At 59.1% G+C, this 16,891-nt stretch overlaps 1 protein-coding gene across 3 annotated transcripts; it reads right to left on the reverse strand.

The window, feature by feature from the left end:
- Nucleotides 1-82: 82 nt before the first annotated feature.
- PSD (pleckstrin and Sec7 domain containing) lies at nucleotides 83-16,833 on the reverse strand. Of its 3 annotated transcripts, none has more exons than XM_070780723.1 (17): nucleotides 16,555-16,833; nucleotides 13,341-14,077; nucleotides 12,968-13,070; nucleotides 12,123-12,483; nucleotides 10,942-11,382; nucleotides 9,557-9,751; nucleotides 9,310-9,390; nucleotides 8,992-9,104; nucleotides 8,297-8,355; nucleotides 8,083-8,172; nucleotides 4,145-4,188; nucleotides 2,509-2,711; nucleotides 2,349-2,419; nucleotides 2,090-2,247; nucleotides 1,776-1,920; nucleotides 1,360-1,503; nucleotides 83-892 (listed from the first exon to the last, which is right to left on the reverse strand). In XM_070780723.1, the coding sequence occupies exons 2-17, from the start codon at nucleotides 13,992-13,994 to the stop codon at nucleotides 662-664; spliced, it is 3,093 nt and encodes a 1,030-aa protein (XP_070636824.1). In that variant the 5' UTR covers nucleotides 13,995-14,077; nucleotides 16,555-16,833; the 3' UTR covers nucleotides 83-661. The 3 variants fall into 3 exon arrangements, with proteins under 3 accessions (XP_070636824.1, XP_070636825.1, XP_070636823.1); XM_070780724.1 differs by lacking the exon at nucleotides 16,555-16,833 and adding an exon at nucleotides 15,586-15,713 and having other exon boundaries at nucleotides 2,521-2,711; XM_070780722.1 differs by lacking the exon at nucleotides 16,555-16,833 and adding an exon at nucleotides 15,586-15,713.
- Between the last annotated feature and the right edge of the window lie 58 nt (nucleotides 16,834-16,891).

Here is a 16,891-nt window from a genome sequence, read left to right on the forward strand (position 1 = left end):
ATGTGTGTGATGCTTGTCCCCGGGAAGCAAATGCCTACCCTGGCCTCAGGCCAGGCACCAGAGAGAGGAGGAGGCCCAGCCAGCAAGTCGAGAGCAGTTTTAATGGAGGTGGAGGCGATACAAAGGGCAGGGCCCACTGAAGGAGGGAAGCAAGGCCGCACTGCCTGGCCCGTGCATGGGGCCTCAGCTTGGACATCCATCCTCCACCTCTGGCAAGGGAGAGGGTGAGCCCTCAGGGCAGAGGGAGGGAAACCAGCTCAACCCCAACTCCTGGCTTGTGTCTGAGCCAGGCCCCAGGATGGAGGGGGACTGCTGGTGTCAGGGGTGGGGGTGGTCTCAGCAGAAAGCAGAAACGTCAGGTCTCCCCCACAAAAAAAAAAAAAGGAGCATCAAGAGTCCAGGGGCCCTGGCCCCTCCCACCCCCATCCCCTGTACGAAAAAGTGCAAAACATTATCACAAAAAAGGGGTCTCAGAGGGGCCCTTAGCCTAAGGCTCCTGAGGCCCACGCCCTAGCCCTGCCCTGCCCCGGACACCGCGTCCGGCGCGGTCAGGCCCTGGACCAAGAGGCCCTCACAGGTGGCCCGAGGCCGGCCCGGGCTTAGGCAGGGCCGTGTCATGCAGGTGCCCGGTGGGCACCGCCCCCCCACTCCCACCCCCAGCTCACGGCTTCCACCGCCCACTGCCTGCCCCTGCCCGAGCCTCTGAGTCGGAACACTGAGCCCGGGGCTGGCTGGAGGTGTTGGCCGGCAGGGAGGGACTGGAGTGAGGAGGGGGGAGTCCATCCTCCGTGCCGCCGGCCTGGGCCACTGCTGCCTCCACCGCATCCAGCTCCTCACTGCCTGCCTTCAGCTTGACCCGAAGCAGCGCTGCGTACGTGCCGTAGCGGGATTTCTGAGGCAGAAGGGCAGCGGTGAGCCTGCTCATCCCCCTCTGCCCAGCCCACCCCATCTGGAGCAGGGAGGCAAAGAAGGCTAGGAGATGCCAGGTTCTCGCCAACCTCTGGGGCCCCCAAAGTCTCCAAGGACTGACTGTGACCACTCACACCCCTGGGTGTTCTGGTGCCGTTCTCTGGACTCTGTAGACTGCCAGCTGTAACACCTCGTGTTCCTGGAGCCTTTACCAGAGTCAGCAAAATGGAGCCCTTGGCAGAAATCGGCTCCCTTCATCACCCTATGGGGACAGACTACTGTCCTCCCTGTCCCACTTGAGAGGAAACTGAGGCTCATGGCAAGAAAGCTGCCCACGCAGGGTCACCCAGATAGTCCCACTCTGAGCCATGCCCTTAACCACCTGTCTGAGCCTGTGCATGGGACACAGAGGCCCTGAGGGAGCAAGAGGTGCCTGGGCTGGGAGCTTACCTCAAACTCCAGATACGCCTCCTTCTGCCGCTGCTCTTCAGCCTCCTTGCCCCGGGCCTTCTTGGTCAGTTGCGTGGCCCGGTGCTCCCGCAACTCACTTGCCATGGCCTTCAGCTTGGCCTCGTGGGTCCGCACTTGCTCCTCCTAGGGGCCAGGGGAGCACGATCAGGGTTATTCTGGCAGAGACAGTGCCTTTGTGCAAGGTTTCTGAAAAGGTGCCCCTTCCTCTGGATGAACAAAGCACCCAGTGTCTGGGTTAACTGACTGGATTTCAGCCTCCACGGCCCCCCGCATCCTGGTGAGGTGGACAGCCACATCATAGGCAGCAGCCTCGAGTGTGGCCGGCCTAGGCTGGCCCCACTCCAGCGCCCCACTTGCCCCGAGGCACCAGGTGGACAGGAGGTGGGGGAGGGTACCTGGGAGAGGCGGGTGGCAGCGCTGGGTAGCAGAGGGCGGCTGAACTTCTTCTGGGAGCTGACGGCAGCTGGGAATGGGGGTGCGGAGAACATGGCAGCCACCACATTGATGCGAGTGATCCAGGACTGCATCTGCTCCAGGCTCCTGGGGAGACAGCACGGCCACCTGGGACTGGGCCAGGGATCCGTCCCGCGATGGCAGTGCTGGCTCAGGGTGTGGCCTGATAAGGAAGGAGGCAGTCCGGGGACAAGCAAGGGAAGCATGCTGGGGGTGGGGGGAAGGGGTCTGGGATGGGCCGGAGGAGGGCACTCACGGGGCCTGGAAGAGGAAGACCCGCCAGTCAGCAGTGCGCAGGTAGAAGACATGCGGCCTCTTGCTGTAGTCACTGGCCCGCGTGGCCAGCGCGTGGTGGATGCTGATGGCGTTCTTAAGCTCTGCCTCTGACAGCGCTTTCCCAGGCTGGTACTCCTCCTGTGGGGTGCCCGTCTTGTCCTGGCCACAGTCCTGTCCCAGCCCAGCCCCCCGAATCCTCTGAGCCACCCCAGCCCCACCCCTTTGGGCTGGCCTCGCACCTTCTGCAGATAGAGGATCATGCCCTTGAGGATCCCGTGGAAGTTCTTCCAGCCGCGCTTGCCCCGAGGTGCTGGCGGGTGGGCAGAGGTGGGGAGTGAGGAAGACGAGCAGGGGGGCCTGAGACAGGCCCACTCCCATCCCCCTCCCAGGCCTTCCCACCTGGCCACATACTCTTCCTGCAGTCAGGGTCCGCGTGCACCTTTCGCACCAGGGCGCCGTGCTTGTAGACTGCAGCCCCGGGCTCGGGAGTCAGGTCCAGGAAAGGGCTGGAGCCACTGCCACTGCCCCCACTGACCCTCTTGATGACCTTGGGGTTGGGGTCGGCCAGCTCAGACAGAGACCGTCTCAGCTCCTCCTCGTCTCTGCAGGTGTGATTACCTCAGAGGGGGCTGGTTGTGGAGCCACAACCCTGCCCCCACATCCAGTCCTGACCTCTGGCACCCAGGAAAGCTCTCCAGTGTCTGTGGAGAAGTGGGTGTGGGGGCTGCCCCTCTTCTCCACAGAAGGAGCCACAGAGGGTGTGGCTCTCCTCAGCCTGAGGCTCCTGGAGCCACATCTTCGGCCTCAGACTGGGTGGCCCAGGGTGCTGCTGTACCTCGCCACTCAGATCAGGGCTCCTTGAGCCAGCATGTCTCTGCCCCCATACTAAAGCTCCCACGGGTAGGGCCATGTCTGTCCCTTCCTCTCTTCACATGGACCCAGTCCCATCCTCTCCATTTCTGCACACACACCCCTCACTCCCTTCTGTGCTAGGGCATAAACGTCTGACTCAGCTTCTCAACCACACCCAGCACCAGGCTTTACTCAGAGCTTGTTGGCTAAATGGTGGCAAGAGGAGCTTCCTAGTAGTTCCCTTGTACATCCTGGTCTGCAGGCTCTGTCAGATATCCTCTAAAGGATCTGATTCCATCTTGTTACTCCCTCCTCAGAAACCTGCAGTAGCTCCCTACTGCCCCCACATGGAGCCTACGCCACATCCCACCAGCACTGTCTCTCCCACTCTCCAGGCCAGTCAGGCCTGCCTCCTCTTGGTCTCCCCACCCCATACTCCTTTCAGCCACCATGCATTTGCCTCCCAAATATCAACTTCCCTCTTTCTCTCCCCAATTTTTCCTCTCCTTCAAGGCTTGCCCCAAGACCAGTCCTCACAGAAGCTTTCCCTGATCCCACCCTCGCCGTACCCCAGTCCTGAGCTTGGCCTCCTCTGAGGAGCAGAGGGAGCACCCAACTAAACTGGGCAGTGACTGGACTCTCAGCAGATACCAGCAAGTATGAGTGACCCACCGACTGTTTAGATGAGGGCTGTACTCTTAGACCTGGGGATTCAACACTAGACCTCCTCCCACAGACTAGACTTTTCCAAGACAACTCTTAAGTCTTTCTGTTTCACTGGGGCTGCCAAGAGTAGACAACTCTGGACTCCCTAGGACCCAAGAGGGGGCTCTCCCTCTATCGGTCAGAGAATTCTGACCAGAGACTTTCCCACTTAGATTGCCAAAAAGACCTCCCTGTTTTGTTTCAGTACCCCTCCTCCCAGGCCAGTTGATACTGGCCACCTACCCAACCCAGCTTGTCAAAACAACCAGCTACAGACAAGACACAGGCCCTACATCCAGGCAGGATCTCCAAAAAAGGAAGTGAGGCAGCCTCATAGCCTCTCATAGTCTCAGCCACCTCCCCTGTCTCACAGCCCCAGGGTTCACTCAGCCCACCTCAGTGCTCTCAACCCCTCCAGGCAGCCCCTTCCTGACATCTCATCCCCCCCACCCCCTCTCCAGACATCCCCAGGACTCACATGGCCCACTGCAACTTTTCATTCTTGATGGAGCTGTACAAGGCCTGGGGAGGAAGGAACAAATCAGGGGGGTGGGGGTCGATCCAGGGGGAGGTGCACCAATGCCAGAGCTCAGAGCCCTCCCTCCCAGTCAGGGGGAGGAGACAGAACTTTGGGTAAGGATGGGCATGGGTGTAATGACCAACGACCCAGGCTGTAGAGCGAAGGACAGGACCCAGGCCCAGATCTCCCACTTGAGCTGCAGGCCAAGTGTCTATGGGAAGAACAAACTATTACCATGTGTTATTTTTTGGTGGGGCTGAGCCGTGAGGCATGCAGGATCTTAGTTCGTTGATAAAGGATCAAACCCACAGCCCCCATATCGTATTAGGAACTTGGAGTCTTAACCACTGGACCACCAGGCAAGCCCCAGTACCACGTGTTTAACACAGGGCAAGCAATTAACACAGACATCACAGCACATGGTTGATGTACAGTAACTGCTACTATCATCTTTGGGCTTCCCGGATGGCACTAGTGGTAAAGAACCCATCTGCCAATGCAGGAGATAAATGTGGGTTCGATCCATGGGTCAGGAAGCTCCCCTAGAGGAGGGCATGGCAACCCACTCCAGTATTGTTGCTGGAGAATCCCCTGGACAGAGGAGCCTGGCCATAGTCTACGGGCTCGAAGAGTTGGACACGACTGAAACGACTTAGCGTGCATCTTTACTGTTGATATTGTTAAGGGTCATCCTGTTCAGATTCTGGGTGGGGGGAACGCGGCTCCAGAGGGAACAGAAAGAGCAGCCTAAGAAGCTCTCCTTTCCCCAACCACATCTTTGGCCTATTTCCATGGAATAAACCCACACAGAGCATATGGAGAAACTGAGGCCCAGGAACAGGACTTTCCCTGTCACCTCCCTCCTTGGCTAATAGAGAACACGCTCTCATGGCTCCCAACCCCAGAGCAAGCTGAGCACTTCCCCCAACCCAGACAGCCCCACCAAGCCGAATGCCAGGGTGTGCCAACCCCCTGCCCATGCCCATACTTCATGTTACTGGAGAATGGACATCAGCCTAAAGGGCAATAGTTTTAGCTTCCAAACCCTGTATACCACAAACTCCCTGTGAACTCCTGAACCAGTCCCTTCTCTCTGTGGAGTTGGCCTGGGGGACCTGCAGGGGCCTTAGGGTGGTGGGAAGAGAGGATGAGTTCAGGAGTGGCACAGGGGACCCCTCTTCTTGGGAGCGGCCAGCAGCATGGGCTCACACCAGTGCCTCCCACTGTGGGGGTGCCTCCACCAGCCTGTGAGTGGGTGTGTCCCCAGCATGTGCGGCTAAGTGTGTGGCGTGTGGTGGCGTGTGCTGCTGCCTGCCTGCAAGAAGCTGGGTGCAGTGGTGACGTCGGCACCTTCTCCAAGATGGGACACAGCCCCCCACACACCGCTCCCCACGCAACATGGTCTCTGACTCTTTCACTGTCCACCCGCTATGCCCAGCCCCAAATGCCAAGCATCTCACCTGTGCACACCCTGTCTAGGGTAGGTACACCCCACCACATCCACCCCACAGCACCACAACCTCCACCCCACAGCACAACCCAGACAGGTGCACACACAGCCCTCCCAGTACAAGCCCACCCCGCACTCAGCACAGCTCAGAGCCCAAGCCCTCACTCTTCAACTCTCTGGCCAGGACGCTGAAGTGGTCGCTGAGATCCGGCCTGAAATCCTGTATCCAGCCTCCCAGTTCATCCCCTACCCCCTCTCGGCACTTCCATTGGTCCACAACCACGTCTTCCTTCCAAAAGTCCTAAACTCCACGCGTGAGCCCCATATCGTGCTCTCACCTAGAAGGACCCTTTGGTCTGAGATCCCCAACTTGATCTCAGGGCCTCTGCCCTACCCTCTCCATCCATGCCCACCCCTGGCTACCCATGGGCTCTGTCCCTGTCGGGCTCCCCCCCCAGCGAGGCCCTCATCGGCTCGTGCCGCCTTCGACGCCTCCCTCAAGCCGCCCCCTCAGTGGCGCGCCGCCCTCAGCAACCCCCTCGGTCGCCCCCCAGCCTGGCGTGAGCTGCGGCCCCACAGCCCTCACCGCCTTTTTCTTCTTGCGGCTCTGCAGGCGGCTGACCACCAGGTCGGTGTAGAGCACGGGCTTGAGACTGCGCGAACGCTGCGGCCAGCCGTAGCACAGGGTCTCCGCGCCGCGGTGGGTGCGACCGTAGCGCACGGAGCACAGCGAGCGCGAGCGCAGCCGCCCGGCGCTGCTGTGGATGCTGTTGACACCGATCATGCTGGCCTGGCCGGCGCGCCGCGGCCCCCGGCCATGCCCCCGTCCGTCCTCGGCCCCGGACGGCCCGGACGGCCCGCGGACGGCTCCCCCGACAGCCGGCGCGAGCGGCCCGGCCCGGCCCGAGCCCGGCCCGGCTCGGCTCCCACCGAAGCACACAGCGCGCGGCGGCGGCGCGGTCGGCTCTGCAGCTTGGCGAGAGCGGGAGGGGGGCGCCGACGGGGAGGGGAGGGCGAGGGCTGGGGGCGGGGACGGCGCAACATGGAGGCGTCCGACCGAGAGGAGGGCCCGCGGCGCGCCGTCACCGTCACCGGGGAGGCGCCTGGGAGAGCCAGTAGGGGGTTCTGGGCGGGGCCGGGGGGCTGCTCCAGGGGTGCTGGGAGGGTGGGGCTGTGAAGGAGGGACGCTCCTGTAGGGTCTGGAGCGCCCCCCGGGCTCGGCAGGGTTGGGTGGTGAGGAGAAAGGTCGGAACGCCTCCTGGTGGCCCTTTTTTATGGAGCCAGGAGGGGCCAAGAGGCTGGAATCACCCACCTCGCCGAGCCGCAGATACTTCAAATGCCCGTGTATATATCCCAGATCACGCTCAAACACCCCACCTTACTTACATACATCCCAAATAGCCAGATGCACCAGTTCACACTCACCTCAACTCACAGTAGAAATTCAGAGGTACACCTCAAATTTTACAGTCACATATACCCCCCTACTCATGGACACGTCATAAACCAGATAGCCAATTCACAGATATACCCCAACACACACAAACACGCAACCTACACCCCCAACTCAGATACACTTTACATCATAAAACCTAAGGACAAACACACTCCAAGTCAGACAAACCCCTTTGGTTCACCGACATCCTAAATCACACGTATACAAGTATACAACTCAGTATATATCCCAACCATTAACCACCCCCAACTCACAAAGGACAGCCCCACTCAGATGCATCCCCAAACTCAGAAGCTCAACACACCCCAAGTTCACAGACATGCCTGTGCTGTCACACGTAGGTGGTGCCCGGGGACCCCCTTGACAACTCTAGGAGTGCAGGCCTCCTTGGATAAAGCACCACCGGATCTGGTAGAGGAGTGAAGCCACGGACCAGGACACCCACCTCCTCCTCCCGTTCTACCAGCTCCAGTGTAGCTAACCCTCAGGTTCTGGCGCCCGGGCGCAGGGCCTGCCCATTAAAGACCCAGAAGCTAAGTATGTAGTCCCAGTTTCGTGCTGACTTTGCGATCTTCTAAAGCCTTTGTCCCTCTCGCGCCCCTCTACCTCCAGGTCCCCCCGGTGCAGTGGTACCAGGGAGGCCTTTGTGGCCATACACCCTGGCGCGGGCGCCATACACCCCAACTCAGTGAACACTGTAGGAGGGGCACTAATGAAGGCAAAATACAGAGTCCAGGGCCCGCTGATCACGTGTTACCCAGACCAGCTCCGCCCTCCCCCACGGCCTGCGGGGATGAGCGCATGCTCCGGGAGAGCCAGTCCCTTGGGGGCTGGGGGAGGGGGCGGTCCCCCGGCTGAGTCACTAGAGCCCAGGCTTCCACAGCAGGAGTTGGGTGCTTGCAGGCCCCTCAGCTCACCCGCCTTGGAGGCCTGCTGTCAGGTCCCCTGCCCCTCCCCTCTGGCCACCTCTGCCCTGCCCCAACCCCCCACCTTGAGCAGCTCTCTGGGGAAGTCGCCGCCTTCGTTGAGGCCTTCCAGGTTACCGATGAAGTCTCCGCAGGTCATGCGTTTCCCGATGTTCTATTGGAGGGCACAGAGGCCTGTCAACTTGGTGGGGGGATGGGGGGGGCGGTCCTTTGCCTCCCAGGCCTTGAAGTCTCCGAACGGGGTTTTCCCATCTCCCTCCCCACAACCCCCCACTCACGTGGCCGTGGAGATCCGTATTGAGTAGCATGAGGGCGCAGGTCAGCGTGTGCGCACCGTCTAGGGGAGAGTTAACATTTAGCCTCGGCTACCTCCCAAGGGATCTTCCCACAGCTCCCTTCCTCTCTCTTCCAGTTCATGCCTTGCCCCTTCTCGGACCCTTTTTGGCCCACAGTCACACTTTCGGAAGTCCTGGACCCCATTGGCAAACTCCTATGGAGCAAAGACCTCTCTCCTCTAGCAAATCCCTCAGACAGGACTTCTCCCCCTTCTTAGGTCACCCTACCTAACTCCCTAAGGTTCTGGGGACAGCCCACTGCTCACACCCAACACCAAGGTTCCTCTGTGTCTATGCATTAAACACAAGCAGCTGGGCCCCACACAGTTATGCAGGCCAAACAGAATCCCTACTCAGGTCAAGCACTGTCTTGTACATATATGTGAACAACGGCATGCAAACACACCAGCCACGTGCCTCTTCACAGCACACACTAGCCTCTGGCACTGTACCTGCCCACACGCACAGTTCCTCATCCGTGCAGCCATGCCAGTATTGTCTGCATACATGCATGCTTCCATGCCTGCAAGCTCGTGCACTCATGTACTTCTGCACACACACTCATGCCGCTTTGCATAGATGCAGTACCCATTTGCCTTCATGACCAGACAGGAAAACCCTGACCCTGGCCTCCTCACCCTCTGAGGACAGGGCTCCAGGATTACACTGGAAGTATCTCTGGGAGAAGTGGGCCAGCACACGCTCCCGTTCCTGGGTCTCACCCATTAAGGCCAGCTCCTTGAGAAACACCCTGGGGAGAGGGGAAGAGGGGGCATGTCACATCTACTCAAGGTCCCCTTACCAGGCAACTCTGGCTCTTGGCCATGCCCAGTCAGCTTGGGAAGAGTGACTTCAGGGCAGTTTAGAGGAGGCACAGGGCTCAGGGGAGGCATAACTGAAGCCCTGCACACCAGGCCTAGAGAGTAGGGCCTGCTTTCAAAGGGCTGGACACCCACCTGAGAGCTTGGTCCAGAGTCATGCCCGTGAAGACAAAAAACTTCAGGTACTCGCCAGCCACAAGTTTGCTGAAGTCATTGCTGTGGGCAGGGCAGAGAGACAGGTGGAGTCTCAAGGGCAAGTGTCAAGGGGCCAGGTGGGGGTAACATAAAGACCTGGGGGTATCAGATATAGGGGATGTGGAGGTGCTGCCCACAGAATGCATTCCCTCTCCCCCCATCCTCAATCCCAGCCCAGTGTCTTTACTTCTTGCCCAGATGCCGGGCCACATCCGCCTTCCTGAAGCCATCTAGTCGGTACAGCCTCTTAGCGAGGCGCTGTGCAGCCTCCAGGTCTGCTTTCTGCCCATTGGACAAGGTGTCAGTGCTTCCCAGGGCCAGCCGCTCTGTGCTGTCCAGCTCTGAGTCCGAATCAGACACCAGTTGGTTCAGGGGTGGTTCACTGCCAGGGTAGAACACCAGCTCAGAGGTGAGACAAGCCCTCAGGGGCCATCCAGATGCTTCCTCTGCCTCCAGACCCAGTAGACAGAGAAGGAAAGATTGGGACATGGGAAAGGCATTTTTCTTTTCTCCAGAGGAGATTCTTTCCATCAGCCTAATCTATCATTACCACCTCTCTGTGGAAGTCCTGCCTTAAATCTAACGTGCATCCATCTTGCTGCTGTGGAAGTTTGGGCTGCTTTCCCCCAAACTCCCTAAGTTTGCTATTAGACATAGATTACCCTTCCCCACACTGGCCCTACTCAGGGCAGAGTCCTGTCTCTCTGAGAATAGGGCAGAGATAGGATAGATGGACTGCTAGGGAGGAACAGTGGAGGGTCAAACAAAGATGTGAGGCAGCAGGGACACTCTCCTGCTCCTACGTCTTTCCTCTTCCCGCCTTTTAGCAAGAGGAGTCTCCTCCATGGTCCTTCTCTTCCACCCACAAAGAAGTAGGCTCTGGGGTAGAGGGGATAGGGGGTCAGAGCACACCCCCTCAGCCCCTGTCTCCTCCTCCCTTCCCTTCCCACCCCAGCTGCTTTACTCACAAAACCACCTGTCACCCCAGAGACAGAGGCCAGAAACTCCTGGTTGCTAGGCAACCCTGTCTCCCTGGCCACCCCCTCCTGTTGCCATGGCTTCAGTGACTGAGAGGGTAGCTGGCAGAGGGGAGAGCAGAAAGGTTAGACTGGTGAAAGGACTTCCTGGGGAAGGGTGAGAGACTCCAGATTGGAGCGGGTAGGTGACATGGGAGAGAGGAAATAGGAGAGGCTGGTGGCTGATTCTTTGGGAGGAACCTCCAGGCTGTGGGGTGGGGTAAGAGCAAAAGAATTCTAAGCAGGTTAGAGGCTCTATGTAAGGAGGGAAGCAGCCTTCTAGAGAAAAAGGGCAGTGTTCTCTAGGGATCATTCCATCCTGAACCATGGTTTTACAAGTCACTGGGTCTGAGACCCAGGCAGCAGGCTGTAAGGGGCTCCCACTCAGAGCCACTGGAAGTAGTCCTCCAAATGGGAAAACACATCTGTATCCCCTAACCACCCAGTCAGGAGTCAGGAATATAAACCACATTTTCACATTCAGGATCCATCCCTTGGAGCAACTGTTCCTGGGACCCTAGGGCCTGAGGTCTGAGGAACCAAAGGAATCACTCACCTGCCCAGGGGTGCTGCCCCCAGTCCGAAGCTGTCTTCTGAGTGGCAAGGACTAGGGGGATCCCTCCCTGGGGCCTGCTTGGCTCCAGCCTCTGCCTCCTCTTCCTCCCCTCTCTGTGTCCAAGGCCCATCAGCAGCAGAGCTGGTACCAGAATCCGGTTCAAGAGGAGCAAGTGGGGCAGGAGCAGGCGGATCAGGCCTTGGGGCAGGGGGTTGGGGAGGCAGCTCAAAGGTGAAAAAGGGGCTCTGGGTCGGGCCAGGTGAGGCCAGGGCCTCCAGCGAGGCGAGGCTGGTGTAGGAGGTGCCCTTGGCCCGGTGTGACTCCAAGATGGCTTCAAACACACAACTGAAAGAGTCAGGCCCATCAGCCGAGGGGCTGGTCCCAGGTAGAAAGGGCAGAGGTGACTTGAGAGGCCCGGAGTGAGGCATTCGGGTACCTGGCCTGCAGGGGCAGGGAGAATCTCTGATCAGGGGCCTAGAGGACAGCTCTCAGGTATCATTTCACTGAACTTTCACACCAACTCTGTGAAGGGGATTATCATCTCTTTTCACAGGCTCCCAGCCCCTCCCAAAAGTTACCTGGCTCAGGGCTCCCCACCACAGGTTCACCAGGCTATACAATGCCCCAGAACACCCCAGCCCTACCCATCCCCAGTGCCCAATCCCTTTCCTCTCTCACTCCCTGCTAATCTCCCTTTCTCCTCCTTCTCCCTGATCCTCTCCCCTCCTGCCATTCCATTTCTATTTCTGGCAACATCTTAGGAGAAGAAGATAAGGCTCCAAGCTGCAATGGGGTGTGAGACAGAGAGGAAAGCCCCCACACTCCACATTCTCCTGCCGGGATCCAGGATCTAAACTGATTCTCCCAAGCCCCCAAGCTTGATTCTGGCCTTTCACCCTGCCCCCCTGTCCTTCCTTAGAACCCCTTTCTTCCTCTATCCTGTGTTCCTACCCTCCTGGGTTCTTGCTGATGGTCCCCCACAACCCCAAACCCAGTACTCTGCCATGCCACAGGCTTAGGTCCAGAATTCCGTGTTCCACCGCCCTGTCGGCACTCCAGCTTGGTCCTGACACTCCCAGCCCCACCCTTGTCTCTATCCCAGTCCCTTGGAGCCCAACCCTGGCTCAGGGTCAGTGGGAAAGAACAAGTCACTTTCCTCTCCCACTCCCCTACTCACTCACCGGGCCCCTTCTGAGGCCTCAAACACTTCGTCGTCCACATCCTCTTCCCCACCTGCCTCATCCTCGTCCTCATTGCCACTGCCCAGGCTGGGGTGAGGGCCAAGGCATGGGCCAGGACGTGGGGCAGGTGGGCGGGCAGTGCCAGGCAGGCCCTCAGAGCTGGGCTGACTCTCGATGGCCGAGTCAGCCTCTTCCCGCTCAGTCAGCACCTCATCGATGTCGGTCTCGCGGTAGCACCTCAGGGGCACTGTGTCCAGGTCCGTCTCGGAGTACTTGGCTGCTCGCCCCACAGCCACCCCAGAGCCCTGCCCTGAGCCCACCCCAGGTGGAGATGGGGGGGCCTGCTCTGGGGGCTTAGCACCTGCAGTGTGCATAGGCATCCGGGTCAGCAGGTTACTCAGGTCAGCTCCCTGTCCTGATTCTGTTCTCAGAAGGAGCTCTCCCCCACTGCCTCATATTGGTCCGAATTTCTTTCGCTGTCTAACCACCATTCCTTCTGCTATAGACTCAGCTTGTTCCTGGTAAGGCTCCTTTCAAATCAAGTTCTTGTCAAACAGTTTTGAGGGGCCTGAGGGAGACCAGCCTCTTTACTCCTCCAAGGAATGGCCCTTGATATCTTGCCATTCCCCTCCCTCCACTACCCAGCTGCCTCCAGGTGCCCAAACCAGCTGCCATCCCCAACTGCTATCATAACATGGATGGAAAGACTGAGGCTTAGAGAGGCATTAGCCGACTCAGAAGCCCAGGAAAGGACTGGGGGAGTTTAAAGGAAGGCTCCCTAGCATACCATGGCTCCTGCGGAAAAGGCCCTGTCCTGTTCCCCTGGCCTCAGTCCCAGGCCTTACCTGAGCTGGGGGGATCCAAAGAGCCATAGAAGAATTCCCATTTGGCTCGAGCGATTCTCTGGGCATGAGAGGAGACTTCTCGTGGTGAGGACCAGATGTCCCCCTAAGCCAAGGAGGGAGTCATAGACACAGGCACCCAGAGAGAAAACCAGAAATACAACGACACAAGAACACAAGACAAAAGCACAGAAGGGAAAACATACAGGACAGAGGTACAGAGACATAAGGACAAACACAGAGAGCAAGAAGGAGGCAGATTTAGCACAGATTGAAGAATTCAGAGTGATAGGCCCAAGATCACCAAGGAGATAAGACAAGTCTTGGCCTTCGCTGGGTGTCTGGGGTTGCAAGGAGCCCAAGAGAGATCACATACCTGGTTCAGGAGTCCAGTGTCAGCAGGTCCTCGGAATAATGTGGCCAGGTGCTCAGAGGGTCCCCCCAGCCCATTGGGGAGAGAGGAGTAAAGACCATCTGCTCCAACCTGCGGTTGAGTTGGTGGCCCCTGTAAAAGGCCCTGGGTCCCAGGCCGAGCTGAGCCTCCTCCAGCTGGTAGCGGGTCTGATGTGGATGCTTCTAGCCTCAACTTTTGATGGGAGCCAGGCCCAAGGGCTGGGGTGGGCCTGGGAGGAGAGACCCCACCCAGGTCCCAGCTCCGACTCAAGCCTCCAGGAGCTGGCAGCCCATTCAGTGGCCTCACACTGGCCTTCTCCACAAAGCGGAATATGACCACAGAGCTCCGGGCCCCTGGTGGGGGCTGCCCAGTGGGTGAAGAGGGTGCCCAAGGTGAGGGAGCAATGCGGGGTGAAGGGGGGCCACGCAGAGGTGTACAGGGTGCTGTCACACGTCCAAGCTCCCGACTTCGGGGACCTGGACCTGCCACTCGCCGGAGTAAGGAGCCTGTGCTGCCATACATGCTGGCTGGGGGGCTCTGGGGCACTGGGCCTTCGGGGAGCCAGCGGCGTGGGCATCGTGGTGGGGAGATGGCACAGTCGCCTTCCGAGCAGAAGCGCATGGCACCCTGGGCCATGCTGGGGCCGGGGGTCAGGCTGGGGGGGCAGGGATGGCCAGGCCAGGTGGGGAGTGAGCGGGCAGCATGCTCTTCAGACAGGCCTGCAAGAGAGGAAGGGGAGCAGGGGGTGAACTTCTAGGGAGTCAGGAGGATGGGAGAGCAGAGACAGGGAGGGGAAAGCAGATGGGGCCACTGGGCACCAGGGGTCTAGCCCACCCCGGGAATATGGCAGCACTGATCCCACCCCTGGGGGTGGTAATCAGTCCTCCTGCTGGGCTATTTCCATGGAGGCCTGAGAAGAAAAGAATTATGCCCAAGTGGGCCCCTGGCTGAGAAGGCAATGGCACCCCACTCCAGTACTCTTGCCTGGAAAATCCCACGGATGGAGGAGCCTGGTAGGCTGCAGTCCATGGGGTCGCTAAGAGTCAGACACGACTGAGCGACTTCACTTTCACTTTTCACTTTCATGCATTGGAGAAGGAAATGGCAACCCACTCTAGTGTTCTTGCCTGGAGACTCCCAGGGACAGGGGAGCCTGGTGGGCTGCCGTCTATGGGGTCGCACAGAGTCGGAACACGACTGAAGCGACTTAGCAGCAGCAGCAGCAGGGCCCCTGGCTCCTCTCCTTTCTGCCTGGGGGCCCTAAGCATCACCCTGGGAGAACCAAGGAAGCTATTTCAGAAGCTGAGTGAGCCCAGAGTCACTGTGGCATTTTGGAACTACTTCTGGTGGGGGAGGGGGAAGACTGCTACCCCACCCTCAGGATCAGAAGTATGAGCCAGCCATCATCATCATCATCCGGTCAGGGGCTTCCCACAGAGAGACTGTGGGAAGGGGAGGGGACTCAGGCCTCCTGGAAGGAGAGGGAGGAAGAATAGGGGTAGTATATAGGGACATGAGAGGCTCAGAGGCACAGGTGAAACTCTAATACATACGTGATGAATGGGAAAAGGATATTCTTGTTCTCCATACAGGTACACACACATGCACACACACACGTAAGGACAAATAATGTCAGTATACAGCTAACACGTTCATAGGCAACACCCTCCAGCACACACAGACACAGGCACACACACACATTGCTCAAAGACACACCCTCATACACTCAGTCATAACAAATATGTGTGTAATGGAAAGGCACATGCTTGTTTTACACACACACATGGCAATCAAACAGAAACACACAAAGAGATACCCAAATATACACACAAGGCCCTCATTCCCCAAGACACACAGAGACACAGGTATATCAGACACTCACAGAGACCTACTGGTCACAATCAGACACAAATACAGATGCCTACTCACACACATACTTAAACAGGGACATACACCCTCTCCCCTAACCCCTACCAGTCACTGGTCTCTGAGGGGAGGCGGTGGGGCTGAGCTACACCAGACCCCTCTCCCCATCTCTCTCTCCACCCCCAGGGACAGATCTTGTCCAGCCCAGGATCGACCATAAAGGGGTAAAGGGGCCCCTGACGGCAATGCAGGGTAGGGGCAAAGGTCCAGAGCAGCAGCCTTGCCAGGAAGGCTTCTGAAGCTCAATCGGGGCCCCATGTGCTCTCAGTGCTGCCCTGGACTCAGCCGCGTCAGTACTCACCGCTGCTTGCCTGGAGCTGGGGCCGAGAAGAGGCAGCGGAGAGGCTGGGCCCAGCTCAGCTGTGAAGGCAGCGCGGCTCCCGCTTGCTCCCGCTTGCTCCAGGCCCGCCCGCCTGTCAGTCCCTCCTTCTCCCCCCTACGCGCGGCTCAGAGCTAATCCCCCAACCCACCCACCACCCCCCCCCGCCCTCTCCCCGGGCCCTGAGCCCCAGAGGCTGCCCCCACTTCTCGACACTAGGTCCCCGCTGGGCTCTCCCGCCAACCTGAGACCCGCCCCTGAAGAGGGAGAGGACGTATGGAACCTCTGGTCTGTTCTTCAGACCCTCACATGCCCCACCCCAATCGTGTCCACGTCCTTCTCGTCCACCACCCCCTGAGCCGCACGCGGGACCCAGCTGCACACGCGTGTCCCGCTCCAGACCCCACGCGTGTCCCTAGGAGGTTGCCACATGACCTGTTATATGCCACACGCGCTCCCGCCCCCACGAGCACGCGGCCGCGCCAGCACACGGTATGGGTGTAGACTGGACCTGCCCCCTACATCCAAGAGACCATCAATTTATGGAAGAAATATCCAGAGAACCCGGCCTCAACCCCTCCGGAGGTTCTGAGACTAGGACTCAGGAGACACAGCCCTGACCACTCGCTCAGGATGCAGCAGGAGGGATGTTAGTCAGACTTCAAAAAGAACTTCCTTGCTGCCTGAGTTAGGCATCTTGCCATCTGGGAGTAAGAGGTTAGACGGAATAACGCCTGGACTAGACGAAGTGGGAGACAGGCAACCCTTGTGCCCTTGGCCAAGGTAGAAGCGGGCCCGTCTATTTTAAGAAAGCGCCGCTAGAGTTACTATGGCAACTGCTCTCCTTGGGAACTCCAAGGCAGGCAAGTAGTGACCTAGGAAGGAAGAAGGGGTCTGTTCGAGCGGTCAAGGGGCGCGAGAACGTGCGAGGCGGGGGTGCGCGGGGCTCACCGCGGGGAGGGGCGGCGCGGGCTCGGCGTGGTGCTGAAGGGGACAGCGCCAGATTTGTCGCACTGCGCAGGCGCAGAAGCGCGAACAAAGCTGGAAGGGGGAGGAGGCGCGCGGCCCGAGGAGGTGCGCGCCCACTTGACTCTATCTTAGCAGAGATCTATCCTCCCAGCTACCGTTCCCCAAGCAGGCGGAGGAAAAGGGAGCAAGTCCCCCACCCAAACAGATCTTCTTTGGTCCTTCCCCGTTGCTATTTACTCTCTTCTCAGCAGCATGGGAGTGGGGGTGGGGGAGGTTGGAGGAGTGTGAAAGGAATTCGGGGAAAAACAGGATGCCTGAG

The sequence above is a fragment of the Bos indicus genome, chromosome 26 (genome assembly GCF_029378745.1).
Source record: "Bos indicus isolate NIAB-ARS_2022 breed Sahiwal x Tharparkar chromosome 26, NIAB-ARS_B.indTharparkar_mat_pri_1.0, whole genome shotgun sequence".
Taxonomy (NCBI): Eukaryota; Metazoa; Chordata; class Mammalia; order Artiodactyla; family Bovidae; genus Bos; species Bos indicus.